This window comes from Pelobates fuscus, chromosome 8, assembly GCF_036172605.1.
Source record: "Pelobates fuscus isolate aPelFus1 chromosome 8, aPelFus1.pri, whole genome shotgun sequence".
Classification (NCBI taxonomy): domain Eukaryota; kingdom Metazoa; phylum Chordata; class Amphibia; order Anura; family Pelobatidae; genus Pelobates; species Pelobates fuscus.
The window spans coordinates 23,449,723-23,471,263 of NC_086324.1; the positions used below are offsets into that span (position 1 = coordinate 23,449,723).

At 35.8% G+C, this 21,541-nt stretch overlaps 1 protein-coding gene across 1 annotated transcript in view; it reads left to right on the forward strand.

Annotated features, from left to right (window-relative positions):
* The window catches only part of KYNU (kynureninase), a 92,469-nt gene that overhangs the window by 39,354 nt on the left and 31,574 nt on the right, over nucleotides 1-21,541 (forward strand). The window contains exons 6-8 of the mRNA XM_063428589.1: nucleotides 5,725-5,796; nucleotides 7,693-7,767; nucleotides 12,936-13,082. Of these exons, the coding sequence (XP_063284659.1) occupies nucleotides 5,725-5,796; nucleotides 7,693-7,767; nucleotides 12,936-13,082 (294 nt within the window). The remainder of the gene's footprint in view (nucleotides 1-5,724; nucleotides 5,797-7,692; nucleotides 7,768-12,935; nucleotides 13,083-21,541) is intronic.

A 21,541-nucleotide genomic window follows, 5' to 3' on the forward strand; every position in this document is an offset into this window, starting at 1 on the left:
AAAAGGAAGAAAATGAATGGGATACATTTCACATTTTACGAGATTCTAAATATCAGTACATGCCAGGGGAACACTGACATCTACATTTTATTTGTAGGATATCAATGGAAGTTACAATGTCTAGATGTGTCACTGGTTATTGACACCACAGTACTGTTTCATAGGCTTGTGCATGGTGGAAAGATCAGCCAGATCACTTTGTTCAAAAGTAAAATTTAGTTTTGGTAGTCCAGGTGTCTTCCATATGGTGGTTCGGCTTGACAACATCATCCATTCAAAATATTATATTATGTATATATTTTGTAGTACACTTACAGGGCATTTTCCTGGGGGGGGGGGGGGGGGGGGGAATAGTAGGATCATTAAAAATCTATATTTATGTTTTTTTTAATGCAGATTGTTTTTAGTTTTTTTTACTGATACCTCTGTTTCTCATTTATTGGTAACTTCCCAATTGATATGTGAATAAAAATAACATGTATTGGCTAACTCCTAACCAATCATTATTTTTTCTCAATCATCACTTTCTTGGCAACATGTACAGAACTCCAAATCATGAATTAAATGAACCTGCTCATTCTTTGCGCGAGTCAGTTGTTAAGCTATACATTCATATGACAATTCAGAGATACAGAATTTGATCAACCTGCTGATGGGCCAAATTTTGCATGAACTGCAATTCGGCCAAACACAAATCCAGTCTAGTGCTTGCACACAAACCAAAACAAACAGCGTGCTAGAGAATACTGAGAACTGACAACAGCTTGCAATCTGAGTGGCAATCCACTGAAGGGTAGCCTACAATCTCAAGCTGATTTTATTTCTCCATATTCTCTTGCACTCAAGTAGCTTGCCCCTTCAGTGGATTGCCACTCAGAGCTCAAGCTGGTTTTAGCTCATCTTGCGCCATTATGAAGAGAAACAAAGGCCATTTGCATATCAGACTGATCCCACCCAAAAGGGTGGTCCAGATTCAAAATGAAGGCCAGCTCACTCTGCAAGAGAGATACAGCAACAACAGGTGATTGTTTTAGCCTTGTTAGTCCTCATCGGAATACTGAGAATAAGAATTCCAATCACTTGCTCTTCAGTAGATCCTAGTTCATTTCCCAAGTTACTTTTAGCTCAACTTAGTACAGAGTGAACTTGTACCATTTGCATATCAGACCTGTTTCAATCTAAAAGGCTATACAGATCCAAAATGCTGGCAAACTCCATTTGCATGCGAGATTCAACAATATTACAGGATTATTTCATAGAACTTTTCTATAGTAAACTAAATAATGTGAAATAATACAGGTGCACGAGCCTCTATATTAACCAGTTGTCACCAGGAGAATATTTATTTTCACTACTGTCCCTGCATTCATTTCCAGAGGAGCTTTATAAATTATGGCTGCCACTGTACACCTTTTAACATCCTGACATTTCATCTAGATAAAGAGAGCAAATGCTATTCCAGAACATTCAAGATTCTATTATTACTATTTCTTACCGATACAGTTAGAACAAGACCAAAAATATTATTTTTCTCAAACAAATTGTATATACATTAGCTAATCCTTAAGGAATTTTCTCTCGTCAGGAATTTTCCCTTGCCATGGTCTTTGTATCAATTTGCAACTCTCTGTATTTCTCCTTGTCCCCAAACCAGCTGGTGAGGCGCCCCCAATGAACGAGACAAGATAATGTAAGGTTCAAGGTGACTTCTGTTGTTTAATGGGCTGTATAACAGGTTATATTTAGCAGGAAACAGGGGTGGTCTTTACAAATATTATCCAATCCTAATAAAATCATCAAACTTATCTTAACATCTTAACATATAGCAAGCTTGCAGGTGTATCTTCATATTCGGGCCTTGCACAAAACTAAGTTTCAATATAACTATGCACTTAGAATTAAAGATATTAACTTCACAGTTCTAAATCACACATTACTAAGCAGGTATGATCAAAGGGAGAAACACAGGAAATAAGGCCAATGGCAGAAACCTTCAGGATATAACACCTGTTACGCGATGTTCTATAACTCTTGCCTAGGGGTATATTCACTAAGCATTGGAAATAGATAAAGTATATTATTTTAAATAACTGACATGCTCCAAGTTAGCCAATTTTAAACAGACAGAGCATCGGCCATCTGTAGCTTGAGCCTCGGGTCAGTATAGGCAAAGTGTATTATTCCAAAAATTTGCTATAAATGAAAATTAAATTTGTAGGATATGTTATCCTGTGAATCTGTTATATACTTATACAAACATGCACACTGGATGGAGCCCATTTATTTTCCAATCCTTATTCAGTACTTTTTGTACATTCCATATCCAGTACTTTTTACAAATAATGATCTTACTGTATATATGCTTTTTACATAACACATAAACGTAATGCATGCATATAGTGAAAAGGATGTGCCTGAAGACTAGCGAAGGTTAAATGTGCTTTTTTTTCTGATTAAATACATGAATTACATATTATTATACAAAGAAGACATGAATTACAGAGCAGCTATTTTTCTTCCTTATGTAATGTTAAACATGCAATTCATTCAGCCTCAATTCCCAAACCTACATTCTATGTATTCAAAGCATCAGTTAATTGTTAAAACCATTCACTGCCAAGTTATTTTGGGGTGGGGGGGAATTCACAGAATAATGAGTTACATGTCTTTGATAGATAGCTGGTGCATACAATTTGTCACAACAGTAATTTAATGTATAGATTACTGTTCATGAATGAAATGAGGCATATTTCCTGGAATTTTATATTTTAAATTTATTGTTTATGTTTTTCAAAAGTATTGGGAATAATAAAGTATCCAAAATTGCAGAGGAGACTGGGAGTGTAAAAACAGCCTAGGTTAATAGTCCTGGCCTAACCAGTTCTACCATTTTTTTTAGAATATCAGGGAAGCACACAATCACACAAAACAAACAATGTTACAAATATTAACGTGTATTACATTTAATTAAAATAACTATCACACAAAATCTAACACACCAAAAGGCATAGAGCATCTAAAATGTGTTATCTGTTCATACAATGATGCATATGATAGAAAACACTAGCATCTAACAATGCAAAGTACTGTACATCTAGCAGGTATACATAGACATAAGACAAACATTCTATATTCAATAAAGTGGCCAGTTTATAATACAAAAATCAATCAATAAATAAAATATACATACCTAACAGTATCAAAGAAGCAATTCAATGTGTAACAGTGTGAAATAAGGAGACTGAGTTGCCCAAAATACTAGTAAATGCCATGCCCCACACCCATATTTCAGCAATAAAAAAGTAAAATTCTACTTTAGGATTAGTAGATTTTTTTATTATGATTTATTTCAACACATCATTTCATAATATTCTAAGGAATTATAAAATATTCTGCAATTCACGGGTCACTCTATGCATCATCACAAAGTTACATAAATAATGCCAATGGTGTATAGAAAACCCTGAGAGCAGCTTCGATCTGCAGCAACTTGTAAAGATGATATCTGGACTTCTGCTCTTGGGGGCATGCTATTTACTTAATTGGATTCTATAGGCATCAAAACAACTTTAGCTTAATGAACTAGTTTTAGTGTATGGATCATACCCATGATGTCTCACTGCTCAATTATTTGCTATTCAGGAGTTAAATAATTTCTGTTTGTTCATGCTGTCATAGCCACACATCCTCTGGCTAAGACTAACAACACCTTCATGGAAGGAATGGTTTCATGTTCAATTAGATGTTAATTTACTTTATGAGTTTTTATCTCTTGCTCTGTAAATTGAACTATAACCATGCACAGCAAGCTCCTGCAGGGTTCTGAAGTCTATTGGCAGAGCAGGAGATAGGAAATGTCAAATTAAACAGAATGTGCAATAATGTTTAAACATTAGATCTCGCTTTACAGGAAGTATGTACGAAGGCTGTGTAAGTCACATGCAGGGAGGTGTGACTAGAGCTGTATAGACAAAGGAATTTAACATCTAAATGACAGAAAATTAAGCAGTGAGAATGTAGAGACATGATCTGTAACCCAAAACTGCTTCATTAAGCTAACAGAGAATCCCTTTCTAGTTGATAAGGGGAACTTCTCTTGACAATAAACTACTTATTCCATAAGCCTACGCACTGTATTACTTCATGGTATAAGAATCACTTCCTGATGGGGTGTCTGTCTGCTGGCAGAACCAGTAGATGGTGCATCAAGAGAAAGTTTGATAATATGTTTCTTTTGTATTATACATTTTTGTAATTGTATTTGAATTTTTAATGCATTATCTTTATAATGCCATAAAAATTATATATAGTCATAGTTACACCATTGTTTCCCTTTAACCTTTAAATTCAATGTATTTTAATCTATGTTGTAGAATTTTACTCTGATTTCGCTGGTGTCATGATTTGTGTCCTACTTCGGCCTATATCTGTTTTAATTATACTCCAATCCAAAAGTTACGATGTTGGAATAGTGACTTCACAGAGTGTAATACAGTTACAATGCATGAAGAAATTAAATTTGTCAGAACAGATAGATCCTGACTGAAGTTACTACATGTGAGAAGAGTCTATGAATCTAATTAACATTAAAAATTGGTGCCTAATGATTTATTCATAGAACATTTCTTCTCTGACAGGATTACTTTTATGCAGCCCTTAGTGTCATACAGCATATACTTAAAATAAATACTGTGTGACATTGCAGTTTAAGGGTATATTCACTCAGTAGTGAATAGAGGTGAATTCACAACTGATTTACCCAATTCGGGCTGAAATAGCCAAGACAGATAAATATCCAATACAGCTTATTTTTTTAATCAGCTGTTTTGACTAAATTGTTTACTTCTCTTGGCATTCCGTTAACATTTACAACTTAGTAAACAAACCCCAAAACTATTGGAGTAAGGATAATTTGTTTATATGACAGAGCCCAGATTTCATGGAAACATGTGCAAGATTATCAATTCCATGTGCACAAATAATTATTTAACATGACATGACACTAGCTCACTTCCTCTGCCAATCTCATAAAATGACCATATTGTTCACCACATTCAAATTCATACCCTCTGCCTCTTCACAAATGCTAGGCACGGTATCCTACATATAAGTATCCATACTGCTTCCATCTAGTGCAGCCTTTAATTTGGGACATAAAATGCTAAATGGGCTTGTGGTCTGATGGAGCCAAGAAAACCTAAAAAAAAAAAGGACAGATCTCAACCCTTGGAAGAATGATTATACAATAGAATTTTTGCCCAATTCTTGTCTTAACAGTGTACAATGGAACCTTACAATTGTATAAATGATATGATAGAAAAGGATAGAATAATTAAGTAGTCAGTATATTGCAAGCTGACACAGTCTAGAATAGACGTTGCAAAGTATTTTTGCCTACAGACTATAGATTTTCATTTACTATATTTATTGTATATGGTAGTTTCCAAATGTTTGTGTTGGCAGATCTTATTGAGCATATTACTTATTGGGCATATTGATATTGTAAGAAATTCAGAATGTCTAACATTTGGTCATCGAGAGAAAATATTTTCAAGGTAATTTACTAAAATGCAAGGTGGATTTCGAACTTAAAGGTCAACATAGCCGAAATTTTAAAATTCTCTAAGAATGCTCTGCTGTCAGTTTAACTACACTGGCCTTAGATATAAACCCAATTGAACCCAATTCTAAGCATATATTTATTCATTTTCTTTACTTTTTCAGCTATCGTTTTACAAGCCAACAAAAGAACGTCATAAAATCCTTTTGGAAGCAAAAGCCTTTCCGTCAGACCATGTAAGAAACGGATATTAAAATTAGTCATAGATAATGTTATAGAATTTCCAGGTTAGTCATAGCAACAGATATTAATATTAGTCATAGATAAAGTCATAGATTTTTGTTGGTGTTTTCTATATTGTTTTTCTGCCCCAGACATTTAAAATGCTGTGTGATTTAAAGCAGTGAAAGTGTATGAATTATTTTCATGCCTTTGCAATTCATTTATCATGAATTTTACACAAGCTTACAGATGCTAAAAGGTTAAGTATGGTTTCTTTTAGATTCTGGTTCAAAAGAAATATATACACTGTAACTGCAGGATTTGGCTTAGACATTGATTTTATAACTACTGTTCTCTAGGATATTGAAGCAGAAGGTTTAAATCAAGCTCAAGATGTACATTGCAATCCATTTGTGTTGCTCGTTTACTCCTTAATTCAAAATCAATAAAATGTTCAAAATAGTCTTTTAGAAATAAAACCAAAAATAAGTAAATAAAAACTATAAAAGTTGTATTTTTATTTTTTATACTAGGCAAAAACAGATTACGAGGTTATGCCGGGTAATATGCACTAGACACTGAGTTGTGTTGTGTAAATAAACGGACAATATAAATGAATGTGTTTGTGGCATGATGTTTTTCTGTTATTTTACAAGTCAGATTGTGTATCGTCATAACTCACTATTTAGTAAGTAAGACCCCAGACTGTGCCAGTGTGTGTAACCAGTAGCTGTCACAAATCACATATCCTGCAAACTTCATAATGAGACAGTTTGCACTCAGGTGAAAACCAATAGTATCACACAGATTCATTAAGTGACATAAATAGCTGAGCTGCTGCTCAAATTAGTTATACTCTGTTTAAAGATCCGTCAGTTCATATTCATGTGATATTCACCCAAGCATTGCAAACTGGATTATTAGCGGAACTGGGCCAGCCAGCAGATTCATTTTCAAAACCTAAGTGCAAGCTTTGTGTAAACGTGTGGATTTCAGCTCCAAGCAGCAACAATTCATTAATGTTCAGAGGTGAAATTACATCTGAGATGACAGTAGGCACAACAAATATAAAGCACTCCCCCTCGTCTTTGAAACAAAGAAAATCTGAGGAAATATTTGTATTGCTAATAATGTCAAAAAAATGTCAACAAAATGCTTCAGAAGTCATGGCAGCCTTAGGTAAACACATAGACATGTGCACCAGAAAACCGCTATCATTCATAAGTTGCAGACATTTGTCCATTAATTACTAATAATTGCCAATGAAAAGAATTTCTGTTTCAGGCTTACAGTCATTTTAAATACAGGGACCTTCAGACCAGAAGCATAAAAGCTGAGCTGGAGGATCCCTAACGTGAAGGTACCAATTTAGGCTGGGCCTCTGACTGCCATGAGCCCTCATTCCATGACCAAAGTGTCTTATTGGACAATATGCCCAATATGCAGTACTCTTCTTGGAATAATAGGAGATCGAAAATCAGTTTATAGACTGTGAGGAAGAAAACCTAATTATCATATGAATAAATATATATATCTTTGCGCTAGGACAGTATATACATTACAAATATCTAATTTATATGAAGTGCTCCATGTTAATGAAGGAGTTATGTTATTCTTTTTTTTTACATTAAATCACCAGTTTTAATTTTGGAAAAAAAATTAGGAGCACATAATGTATTCACAAATTTCCAAACTGGAACAAATTAACATCTGAATGGGCAAATTTAGACCAAAGACATAAAGTTGGAGAATTCATAAAGATCAGATATTTATGCCTACATTTTGCCGTTAGTGTTTTGAGTCACTACAATCCAGAGTTTAGTGAATAAGCCCAGTGTGTTTAACGGGCACAAACAGTAGTTTGGCCTAAATTATCCATGCCATCTAAACACAATGTATTTATTTTTCAGTACGCTGTTGAATCTCAGATTCTGTTCCATGGTCTTGATGTTGAAGAAAGCATGCTGCTGCTGCACCCACGGGAGGTTTGTGCCATTACAGATACTCCTTATTATGATGTTTCAGTTCCAGGTTCTGTCCACGGCTAATACTTCTTTTTTATTAAATCTTTAGGAATAAACAATTAGTTTCAGCCAACCTCTGCACAATCTTTTAGTTTATATATGCACTGCTTTCATTGTTTGCATGACCATCCTCACGTTATTAGTCCAGAAGATATAAAAAGGTTAAATTTACTGGTTAATGGTTAAAAAAAAAATGACATGAGATAATTTAGCAAACCAAAAAGAAGCAAATAAAGTGATGAATTAGGCATTATTTGGAAAAGATATCTCTGATATGCTATTTTTGGTTAAGTCTATGCAAATGGTTTGTGCCACTTCTGGACCATAGAACCACTATCTGACTGTTTGCTGACTTCATGCCAGTCATGTAGCAATCATCTTCTTGATTATGTTTGGTAAAAGAACTTGAGCAGTAGTCACTAAAAAACATAGATAAGATCAAAGCAACAGAAGCAAGAAACCATCAGTTAGAACCAGAGAATCAGTTAATCATAGAGACATGCAGAGATCTGGGAAAAACAAATTCATTGCATAACTATGTTCACCTGTAAAAGCTGCATCTGCAGTCCAGGCTGACAAGCAAACTCATTATATATATTGACTGATACAGCTGCTCTAATGCCCCTTCTCGTTATAATGCCAATCATCTATTGTACAACTTCTTCTGTAGTTGTGAATCATGTTTAGCTTCAAAGTTCATTCACTTATAATAGCCTTGCATCAGAATAGTAGATCTGACTGTACAGGTCCTATCTTCATGAAGGGACTTCAACTTTTCTGCTGCTGCTTTTACGACATCTTCTCCTCCCAGTAGTCCTACAAAGATGACTCTTCAAACATTCGACGTGTCTCAGCCATATGTAACAATCCCTGGATTGTGTCCTTTTCATTTCCCTAGTTTCTTTCCTTCATAAGTTTTTGCCCTCTTTTTAATCATTCAAATCCTTGCCAAAAGCTTCCTTGTGACTATGAACAGGCTTCATGATTGGATTTATTGTTTCAGGTTCCCTAAATTTAGAGAGAGGCTTGTATTTTTTTTTAAAATCTATTATTATACATATTTACATTCAGACTCATGATATCTTTGTCACTGTCTCCTGCGATTGTATACTGGGAACCTGTCTCCTGCAGCGCTTGCTCATGTTTGTAGGAAGTTTGTGCAAGTTCCTATGTACAACTGCTAGGATTTACCTCCTTGTTTCCAATTGTAAATTTGTATCCTCTGAATTGCACTGTGCAGGCTTGGACTGGCCATCAGACAAACTGGGCAAATGGCTGTGATGGCCAAAGGCCAATTAATGGATTTCCACTGCTGGCCCATTCTGTGTGCCTTCATCTGCAGCAGGAGTCCCTGAGGTAGACACTAGCTTCTACCTCTGCCGGGTACATAGTATTCCCCATGCGAGTTACCACAGCAACGCACCGATACATCACAATGCCGGGGCTTGTGAGAGGACCTGTAAACGCTGGAAGTGCAAGCAGGAATCACTAAACTATACTTTAACATGACCTATGTTTATAGTCTGATAATTATTCTTGCTAAAAGTATATAAATATAGACAGTATCAATATGTGTCAGAATAATAGAAACAAACCAGTCAGCATCAGAGAATCAGTTAGTAGCAGAAGCATACAGAGAACACAGGTGAATTATGCTTCATTCTACAACTATTCATTTTATTTACCTATATACACCTGTGACAGCTCCACCTTTTTATTGGTCTTAAAAGCATTCTGTATGATGACTGATGTTGCTGCGCTCTAAAAGGCCTGAGAGTTTTTGCAACACATCAGTTAGTGTTGTGGATTTCCAAGCATTAAGCAGGGTTTCCATACATCAGAGCATTTGGAATACCATGCCACAAGTGACTTGCTAAATATACGATACCTGGGGATTTATGGGGCAGTAATGTTTCACTCTGGAAATCCACTGCGCCAAGGGCATCATCCTAACAATGTACATCTGTGCCAAAAATGTGTGAGTCTTCCCATTAACATCCATTAACAATGTGAATCATAGCATTAGAATCCATTGAATAATCCATCATTCTGTTTAATATTATTAAAACTGATTAGGGCCCTATTGCCGTTCTAGGATTAGAATCAAAGTGTAAACCACATTACTCATTATCAAGATTGGTTATTCACTCATAAAATCTTTTATGAGATTAAAATAAGTATTTTTACCCTATAATTAAAAGTATTTTAAAAATCACAATGAATTCAGGACAGTTTTATACGTCTGTGAATGATTCAGTCAATATGTGACACATTAAAACAGATACTCAGCTAATTACATATCTAAGCCTTTCCACGGAGCCCTTCTACATGGTTTCCTCTTATACCAGGAAAAGTCTGAGACCTATCAGCCAATCCATGACCTTCTGCATAGCAAGGCCCCAAAAGGATTGGTGGCAATTGGTAGCTGCTCATGCATTCACAGGGCAGACATACATGTCCATGTGGAAGTCAATGGCTCATTGCCCTACCCTTGTACATATTAGTAGAATTTATTTAATGGGTAAATGCAGGGCAAGAATATGATTATTTTTGCTTGGTTCTACCCTTCAACCATCCCACCCTCTCTTTCTCCCCTCCCTTCCTGCCCTCCTCCAACTCACTCTGGTTCCTTCGAACTATACAGCATGCACCTCCAGCTGTTTGCAACCACTGTCAATCACCTCCTCATTCCCTACGCATGTTATCAGCTGCTGCAGTTATACTATTAATTATCTCTAACATCACATACAAATTCTTCTGCTACCTCTTGTCTCATCTCACCATTTTTAACCTTTAGATTGTAGGCTGTTCTTAATGTGTTTGTTTTGTTTCCAGTCGTACAGCACTGTGGAATATGTTGGTGCTTTTAAAATACCAGCAATAAATACATAAATAATGTTAGAAGGTGGTAGGATGTTCTGTTACATTTTACTAGTGAAATGAAAAAGTTACCTGTGCTCTCTCCTTAATCCCTATGTATATTTAGACAAATGGAGATCATTTAGTTGCTCCAATGGCCATTGGAGGGAATGCCCGCCTGTCAACGTCAAGGCAGAACCCCTAAGCGGGTCCTACATTGACCCACCAGCCTGCTTCCTTGAGCTTCTGGCAAAGATATCTCTAATGAGACAGAGAGGGGTATTTTTTATATACACCCCTATATATTTATTAACCCTTAATAGGGGACCCATGGGATGGGCGGCAGCATTGTAACAAGGCTGAGTGATACAAAGTAAATACAAATACAAAAAGAGACATTTTACTAGTATAGACACCAATCATAGGCACTTATTAAGACATGTCTACAAATGACGTGCTGATAAACAAGGTTTAAACTAGTTCACGAGGCATAAACTGTAAATGCTAGATCTAAGCTCATCAAAAACTATTATTTTTGTATTGATTTTCTAGCTGTGTTGTCTATTTTCTTTGATTGTACGGTGCGGCAAAGTACGTTGGTGCTTTATAAATGCCAGTAATATTAATAATAAATATAGTGCCCATTTAAAGCAACATTTATTTGAATCTTTGTCTACAGTGGATATTTCAGACGATCTGTCAGACCTGTAGATGAGTAGATAGAGTAAAAGATGCAAATAAGTATGTACAAAATAAATCCACTGAGATTAAATAATTTCCTGTTAGCTGTGTCAGCCTTCCTATTTAAGAAGACAAAGAACCCTCTCTACTTAAAATGAAATTAAAATATGAAAACAATGAACATTTCGATTTTCTGTGAATTATTTTAAAACTTCCTTAAGTACTTAGCTTTCACTGGTATATCCGACTTGCTAATTAGTCTCCTGGTGGGAAAGCAATTAAATCATTCTCTCTGTGTGTTTCAAAAGTTTTTTGGTTTTTTTTCTCAAGTAAAAATTGAAGTTTATCTCAGGTGAAGAACATTTTTTTATGAAATTGTTCTAATAACATTGTGTATACACAAGGTGTAGTCTGCTATTCAGATATTAATTCTGAAAAATGAAGCAAAATACCTGACTATCCACTGATTCTCGAGAGGGACATACTTCCATCAGCATATAAATTCTGTATTCATGCTGGTTTTTTTCTGATTTTTTTTTCCACATTAAATTGGCCTGTGGAGAGCTTCTGTATATGCAGCAGTACCAAAATACAGCTCCAATCTTTCTTTCTAGAAGATATAGAGGCTAACAAATATTTTACTCCTTCGGTGCTGGAAAAAAACCCAAAAAACACAACTTAACCCTTTAAGGACCAATGAATGTGATGATACAGAAGGACTGGCATAAGATCTAATCCATCGTGCTTTATTTCTTATAATTATAAATATTAACAATATTGTAAATTTTATGTTCCTCTCTCTAAATGCAATACATCTGCTGCCATTTTGAACAGTTGACAATTATCATCCCAAGTGGAACTCGTTGTCCAATTTCCCATGATTCCCTGTGTACGAACGTTCAGATCATACAGAGGGAATGTGCTTGCCCAGCCTGACATCCTCTAATGTAAACCCCTTCCCAAATTTGTTTTTTTGTTTGTTTTTTAATTAATAAATATATAACTAATAACTAGCAATTAGGAGTTAATTGACTAAACTTTGAATTAAAATTCGAGTGGCACAATGTATGCTAAGCTGTGACTATAACTGACTTGAATGTTTCCAAATTGGTTATTTTTATCTGCAATTTAGCATTCTAATTTCTTTTTGCGTGTAGAGAATATATCTCTAAGTCAGCTATTGATTAATTTCGCATATCTTAAAACACTTTTTGAAATATTTTTTGGCAACTATCATATTCATGTTATATTACACTCTGTATTTTCTTACAATCATGTAAAAGTATTATCATTTTAAACTGTATACTTTCTTATTATCCTTTCCCATCCGTGTTTTATCTCCTAATTTTATTTGATGCATTTTTGTTTGTTAAAAATTGTTTTGAAAATGTTTAATACAAATGTTTAATTGGCAAATTTTTTGGGGTGCAATTGCCCCCAAGAAGCAGTTTATCTTTAAATGTAACTGCTAAAATATAGTTTTTTAAATTTTTTATTTTCTTGCTCACAAATAGAATAATATGGAACTGGAATAAAATGTGAATAAACATTTTATATTTATTTACAAACATACTTTTTTTTATTTACAGGGTGAAGAAACACTTAGGACTGAAGACATCCTTTCACTTATTGAAAAAGAAGGCAATTCCATTGCTGTAATTCTATTCTGCGGAGTGCAATACTACACCGGGCAGTTGTTTGATATACCGAAGATAACAACGGCTGGACAGAAAAAGGTATATATTTTCTGGTATGACTTCCAGAAATACAGTTTGATACCTCAAGCATTTCTCTTGACAAGCTGTAATATACTTTCAGTATTAAATCAAAAAGCATCTGTTTTCATGAAAATTTCCTCCAGTCAGCAAGGTAAGAATGGTCCCTGCTGTGCTGACAATACTATTACTCAGCTTATCAACTTACGAGAGACAGGCATAAGACATAGTTCAACACCTCTTGTTTTATGACAGGCCTAGAGTGATTTAACCTGCATGCCCTAGATGCAAAGATATTGTGGTTTGTTACGAAAACACCTTAATGCTTGATAAATCGGCTCTATGAGCTTAAATTGGCCAAGCTGTTGAAAAAATGCTGCATCTGAGGGAAAGTCTAATACATTGAAAGATATCATAGATTGTGTGTGTGTGTGTGTGTGTGTACGTATTTGTGTATATATAATTATAATTATATATATGTATATATATATATATTTTTTTTTTAAAATTATACATAAAAGTATTTATAGACAAGATGCATTAAAGGGACTCTCCAGGGAGAATATTTTACTCACCTCATTCCAGCGCCGGGAGCCTCGTGAAGCCGCGCCCCCTATTTCGTCAAAATGACGAAATAGGCGGGCGCGAGCAGGGAGCAATCAGACGCTTCCATTTGGAAGCGTCATTGCTCCCTTGTGCGCATGTGTGGCGAAGCATGCATGCTGCCCTCTGAAGTCCTGAGCGCACTACCGCACATGCGCGTGGTGTGCGCGGCCGCGAGCTGAGCTGACTGACAGCTCAGCTCGCGGTCTTTGCCCGCCCCCTCCTCTGCTGACAGGCTGGAGAGAGAAGGCGCGCACACAGTGCCTTCTCTCTCCTGCACACGTCAGACGTATTTCAATACGTCTGACGTGTACAGGACCTTTTTAGGGCCCTGCATGATAGGAAGTCCCTCTGGTGGCCGTCTGAGTGACGGCCACTGGAGGTATTCCTATCAATCAATGTAAAGACTGTATTTTTTCTGAAAATACAGTGTTTACATTAGATTGCCTGCAGGGAGCTATAGATCTCACCTGAACAAATATATTAAGCTGTAGTTGTTCAGGTGACTATAGTGTCCCTTTAACTCATAGCAAGATTAACAGCTTTCTCTCCTAGAACCCTGATTCCTCTCCTGCAACTGTCATCAAAACAAAACACTAAGCCTTCAGTGAATACTATCCTAGCAACCTACTTTTCTACCATACCTTTACCTTTTGTGTCACTATACCCCACTCCCTCTATCATGTAAGCACATTGAGCAGGGCCCTCAATCCCTCTGTTCCTGTGTGTCCAACATGTCTGGTTACAAATACGTGTCTGTTAGTCCACCCATTGTACAGCGCTACGGAACTTGTTGGCGCTTTATAAATAATAATAATAATCATAAATGCATTATTGCTGTCTTTAAAAAGGAGTGTTGCATATTTGTACAATTCAAGAATATGTGTGCAGAGTCAAGAGAAGAAGTGGATTGTAAACATGTAATGACTCCAATGTATTTATATATCTATGTATATATCTACATCTCTTGAGATTTTATAGTCCTGTGCTACTAGTCAGGCCGTAAAAGTTACACTCTCAAATATATCTTCCAGGGGTGAATTTCTATTTGCCAGGGTTAAATTTCCACTTGCTCTGTTTATTATAGTGAAAATTGTATTTGCAATCTACATAAACTAGCAGACACACTTATTTATAAATCAATTTCCTTTTACTTAAATGCCAACATCTATCCTCTTAAAGTGACAATCCGAAAACCTAAAGCACTTCGCTTGCTGAGATGTCTTATGTCTACAGAATGTGTTTTCTTTTTTTCATTTTACAAAAAAAGTGTAGATTCCAATTGAAATTGGCACTTTTTTTATTTTATAAATGAATCTTGTTTCATCCCCCTGGCTGTCAATCAGCTAACTGATTCTGTTACTTCCTGGTTACTTAGCACAGGGAAGATAAACCCAAAAGGCAGCAATTGCCCAGAGCACCTGCATTGCAAAAACTTCTGATTGAGCTGCACTGGGGTCTGTGGTTGGTCAGCCACAGAAAGCCTGGGCTAGAGACCTGCTGCTTTTGCAAGCTGTGTTTAGATAAACCCCCAAAATGCATAATTAATATGGGATATGTCTACTAAACAGTGAATTTCATGCTTTTGTATGTGGGCAGTGGAGTATCCCGTTATTATACTCAGGCAAGGTCCTCATATTCCATGGATTCTAAGGAATCTGCAACTATTTTCACATGGCAAATTTGTAATTACCAACAAAAATGTCACTGTGATCTAAAGGGTAGCAAATATATGCTTTGTGAAACCATTTAATGATCATGGTTAGGGATTATCATATCATTTAAAATCCATTAAACTCCTTCAAAACTAGGCATACATGTATGGAATTGGAATATAGATTATATCTGTGTGACAAAAAGGAACTAATAGACCAATATTGTATGCTGGAGGTAGAGTGAATGCATTTAAATGACCCTTTAATGAAAAATTACTTTTCACAAATTGACATCAAGCAAGGCTAAGACAAGTCAAAATTCCATCATGAATTGCATTGGAATGTTTCTATATCTATATGCCAATTTGAGAAGCAGAGCTCTAAAAGAGAAATAAAAGTTGTCATAGCTAGGGCAGAAATTGATGAAGACTTCGTAGAATTGAATGGATTGAGACTAACAAGCATATGATTTACAATAAGTAGAAAAAAAAATGGCAGGGAGACACCTGGTATTTATTGTATTTTGAAAAACAATAGTCTATTACAAAGTAATTCTAGCGCTAAGAATCATGTTCCATTAAACAGCAGGTGTTCTAAGAGTTCTGCTTTAAACATCTAGCTAATCCGGGATGCAGCTAAGGTATATGATGTTGATAATACAGATAATATTTTATAATGTGAAAAGTGGTAAATTGACAAGAAAGGCAGTGGGAAAAAAAAAGACGTTGCGAGAGGCTGAAAGATGTGACAAGAAACAATATGAGTTAGGGGTTAACCAAAATGTATCTGGAAATCAAATCCCTGTATAAGAGATGTAAAAAAATTTTGTGACATGATTCTCCATTTTAATTAAAATTGGTATTAACATTTATCAGATTAAATCAGAATCCAGTTAAGTTCAGGCATTGCCAGGGCACACATTGCAAATGAGGACATTGATTCATTTTGCCTGTTGACTTGCTTTTTTTTTGACTGCCAGCTGCAAAGGACATAGCTTGTAACTATGATTGACAAGGAGATATAATGGAGAAATCAGTGTTCTAGGTTTTAAGTCTTCCAGAGATTCCACCTATGCATCAATCACCAATGATGAAAATGTTACATACCCATAGGTATTAGCATGTCAGTTGCTTTTATCTCACTTTTAAGAGACAGCTCCTTATTTCTGACAGAATCTAAGCAGATTCATAGTTTTTTGTTTTTTGTGTGTGTGCACAGTTTTTTTTCTTTCTTCCTCTGTTCTATGTTCTACTTTCTTTTTTGCTTTATTTAGCTGTTGATTATTTGTTCACCACTTCCATCTAAAAGTGAATTGCACCATAGAGGTTTGAGGTAAGTCATTATTTTTGCTATTCCTCATATAAATAATACAGATACTACCTCCAGTCAGGGAAACTCTCCGACAGGAGATAGAAAAGAGGGTTACAGGGGTAGTAAAGGGCATAACCCTTAGACATAGAGCAACTCCAAAATAATGAATAAAAATCAACCCTCAATGAGAAGCTAAGATTCCTCAAAATCACCACCCCCTTTTCAGCGATAAGTATAAAGGCTTACAAAAAAATAATAAACTTTATTAGAGAAATAAGAGTCAAAACACACACAAAAAACCCTAAAAGCTAGGGAGTTAAAATCTAGAGAGACTGCAAAAATAGACCTCCTGGCTAAAGATGACTAAAGGGTACGAATCCCTGACAAAGTAGCAACTGTGTGCACATGTAGCTAATCAGTAATAATAGTTACATAGTTACATATAGTTACATAGTTAGATAGCTGAAAAGAGACTTGCGTCCATCAAGTTCAGCCTTCCTCACACCTGTTTTTGGCTGTTGATCCAAAAGGCAAAAACAAAATAAAAAAACAAACAAAAAAAAACCCAGTTTGAAGCCAAATTTTGCAACAAGCTAGGACAAAAAATTCCTTCTTGACCCCACAATGGCAGTCAGATTTATCCTTGAATCAAGCAGTTATTACCCTACATTGAAAGATTATATCCTTGAATATTCTGTCTTTGCAAGTATGCATCTAGTAGCTGTTTGAACATCTGTATGGACTCTGATAAAACCACTTCTTCAGGCAGAGAATTCCACATCCTGATTGTTCTTACAGTAAAAAAACCTTTCCTTTGCCTTAGACGAAATCTTCTTTCTTCCAGTCTAAACGCATGGCCTCGTGTCCTATGTAAAGTCCGGTTTGTGAATAGATTTCCACACAATGGTTTGTATTGGCCCCTAATATATTTGTATAATGTTATCATATCCCCTCTCAGGCGACGTTTTTCTAAACTAAATAGGTTTAAATTTGTTAACCTTTCTTCATAGCTGATATGTTCCATTCCTTTTATTAATTTTGTAGCCCGCCTCTGCACTTTTTCTAGTGCCATGATATCCTTCTTTAGAACAGGTGCCCAAAATTGCACAGCATATTCAATATGTGGTCTTACCAGTGATTTATAGAGAGGCAAAATGATATTCTCGTCCCGAGAATGAATGCCCTTTTTCATGCATGACAATACCTTACTGGCCTTGGCCACTGCTGATTGACATTGCACATTGTTGCATAGTTTGTTGTCTATAACAATTCCCAAGTCCTTTTCGTGTGTTGTTATCCCTAATTCACTTCCATTAAGGGTATACGTTGCTTGTGTATTCTTTACGCCGAAGTGCATAACTTTGCATTTTTCAACATTAAATTTCATCTGCCATTTGAGTGCCCAGTCCTCCAGTCTATCTAAATCCTTCTGCAGCAAAGTAATATCTTGCTCACATTGTATTATTTTACAAAGTTTTGTGTCATCTGCAAACACTGAAACATGACTTTCAATGCTGTCTTCAAGATCATTTATAAAAATGTTAAATAGAAGGGGTCCCAGAACAGACCCCTGAGGGACACCACTTGCCACCTCTGTCCAGCTTGAAAATTTACCATTAACGACAACTCTTTGTATTCTGTTTTTAAGCCAATGTTCTACCCAAGAACAAGCATTTTCATAGAGACCGATTTCCTTGAGTTTGAACACTAATCTTTTGTGTGGAACTGTATCAAATGCCTTGGCAAAATCCAAATAGATCACATCCATTGCAACACCCTGATCTATACTTCTACTTACTTCTTCGTAGAACGCAATCAAGTTAGTTTGACATGACCTGTGCTTCATAAAACCGTGCTGATTTTTGCTGATAACCATATTCTTCTCAAGGAATTCTTGAATATTATCCCTTAATAACCTTTCAAATATTTTACCAGCCACAGAAGTTAAGCTCACAGGTCTATAATTTCCAGGCAAGGATTTTGAACCCTTTTTGAATATAGGAACCACATCTGCCTTCCTCCAATCCTCCGGAACACTTCCTGAAAGAAAAGATAGTCATCTCACATAAGTGAGAATCACAACAAAGTAGCATCTTATGAGCAAACTATATAAATTCCCAGCAAGGAGATGCAGCCTAAAAATTGTCAAAATAATGCCAGGGAGGCAGCCTATTATGCCCTACTGTAATAAGAGAGGGTGGGTCATAGATTAAGTATACATATTTAATAAAAAAAATACCTTATGTACATATGTATGAATTGGTAATCCATGCTAATAAAGCATATTCATCCCTGTAACAATATCACCCAAGATAAATGTATATATAAGTAAGTAATGCCTACCACTCAATCAGCTAGGGTATGATCCCAATAAATAATGATAGACAGTGGATAAATCAAAAGGATAGAGAGATGTTGCACAGAGGAAAAATAGAGAAGGAAAAACCATATCATAGGGGGTTCTAGGATCAAGAAAAAGATCCCTCCACTATAACGACCCACTCCTCCCTAGTAAACAAAAAACATAAAAAATAATAAATAAACAAGCCAATTGGCTAGTAATCTATACAAGTAGGGCACCAAATCGGCTGCCACTGCAGTCAGCTAGAGGGATATTAAAAGTGCATCCCACATCAAAAGCCCAGCCCGACGCGCGTTTCGGCGGTATTACCGCCTTTTTCAAGGGAAAGCAAATAGATTCCAGCATTCCTCCTTATCCTTTAAATACCCCAAAACCCCTCCTACCTGTCCGTGAGGGGAAGGTTTAATTCTCTATATCACACCTATCGCGGGAAAAGCGCATGCGCAATAGTATAGCCGAATCGCGCATGCGCAAATAGTGTAACCAAGTTGCGCATGTCCAAGCCTTGCTAGAGATACAAGCACAAAGAGGTTCCTCTAAAACACGTCCCCTTAAACCGGGGGAAGAGTATCCACATAATAGTGTCAGGGATCAAAGCTCCAATGTGCTTGTAAGAACGGACTAATTGCGCATGTGCACAGACATAGCCTTGTGAACAGACAGTTCCATAATTAAAGGTATATAAGAGAATAAAAAATAATAAATGATAAATAAATAAATAATTAAAAAATAATAAATAAACAGGGAAGTATTCCACTTCAAATCATAATCAATAAGTCATAACCAATATAGGTAGTATTATTTCATAATGGATGACAAGTGGAAAGAGAAGAGGGGAAAGGGGGCCAAAATCGTGCATCCAATCATAAATTATAATAAACAAACACATTAAATTAAATTAAACCGATTGGTATATGTAATGCTGAATCATAAATAATAATAAGCAAATAAATTAAATTAGACTGTGGACAGAAATATGTAGGCAAAACTTTTAGGGCCTTCAAGGAAAGAATTATGGAACATGTAAGGTCCCCAAGAAACCGTCTTGAGACACCAATTTCAAGACATCTTAAGAAATACCATCAGGACAATCCTAGCAGTCTGAAATTTTGTGGTTTGGAATTAGTAAGGAGAAACCCAAGACGGGGAGATTTTGACAAGATTTTAAGGCAGAGGGAATCCAAGTGGATATACACACTTAAGACGCTTCAACCCTTGGGCCTTAATGAAGGTTTTTCTTTTGCCCCATTTATTTAATTGGTCAAGATGTGATTCTACTTTCTATATCTACCATCCACTCATCACCAGGATAGGTACCCTATTCGCCCATTCAGCATTGTATATACCACTCTGTTTAGTCTAATTTAATTTATTTGCTTATTATTATTTATGATTCAGCATTACATATACCAATCTGTTTAATTTAATTTAATTTGTTTGTTTAGTATAATTTATGATTGGATGCACGATTTTGGCCCCCTTTCCCCTCTTCTCTTTCCACTTGTCAGCAGTGGGTTTTTAATGATTTTTTGAAGGAGTGGAGACTGGGTGAGCATCTAACGGAGGAGGGAAGCGAGTTCCACAGGAACGGTGCAGCCCTCGAGAAGTGTTGAAGGCGAGCATCAGAGGTGGGAGTACGGACAGAAGATAGACTAAGTCTTCAGCAGATCGTAAGGACCTAAACGGGACATACTTGTGTATTAGGGAGGATAGATAGGTGGGAGCAGCATTATGTAGATATTTGAAAGCAAGAACCAGAATTTTAATAAATAAAGGCCCCAAATTGTTCCACTACATATTTTAGCAATTATTAACTACAGCTAAAGCTAAATAAACAGCTCTGAAGCTAAAGCAAACAAAAAAAAACATGAAAACACAAATTAAAAAATTACGGGAAAAAAATACGTAATGTGGATATAAATAAATCATCCATTCTAGTTTGGAGACTACAGGTTAATATACACTTATATATAAAACAGGCATTAAAATAAATATAAGAGAACATTGCCTATTTTTTAAGTGGATATTGCAATTCAACTTTTAGGGCGATTTCTCCTAATCTGTATTGGAGTCTTCTTTCTTTTCTAAATCCCAGAGAAAAATATTTGTCTATTCTGTGAAATAAATTACAATGAAAGTCAGCTCATTGTTCTACCAGATGAAGCCACAGATGCACCGTATCAAGGGATTAAATTCACAGTATATGTTGTTACCAATGTTCAACATGATCTTGGTGATTAAAGGATTAGCACATAGGATTTAACAAGGTTAATTACAAATATGCTTTCAATGTCCTTTTCTTGCAGTCAAGATAAAGTTACCCATATTTATGTCAATTACAATGCGCCTTAGGTTGGGAGGCATTGTCGGATATGATACATATTAAAGCAATATCAAAGTTACAAAAATATCCATGGATAGAGCATGAAACAGTCATACAAAATGAAGCCCTGCGCTCAAACTCCGACGTCTCCTGGGCAGAATCATACACTATGGTATGCATCACCCCCAATAGAACAATGACAAAATAGAATCAGCTCCAACAGAAC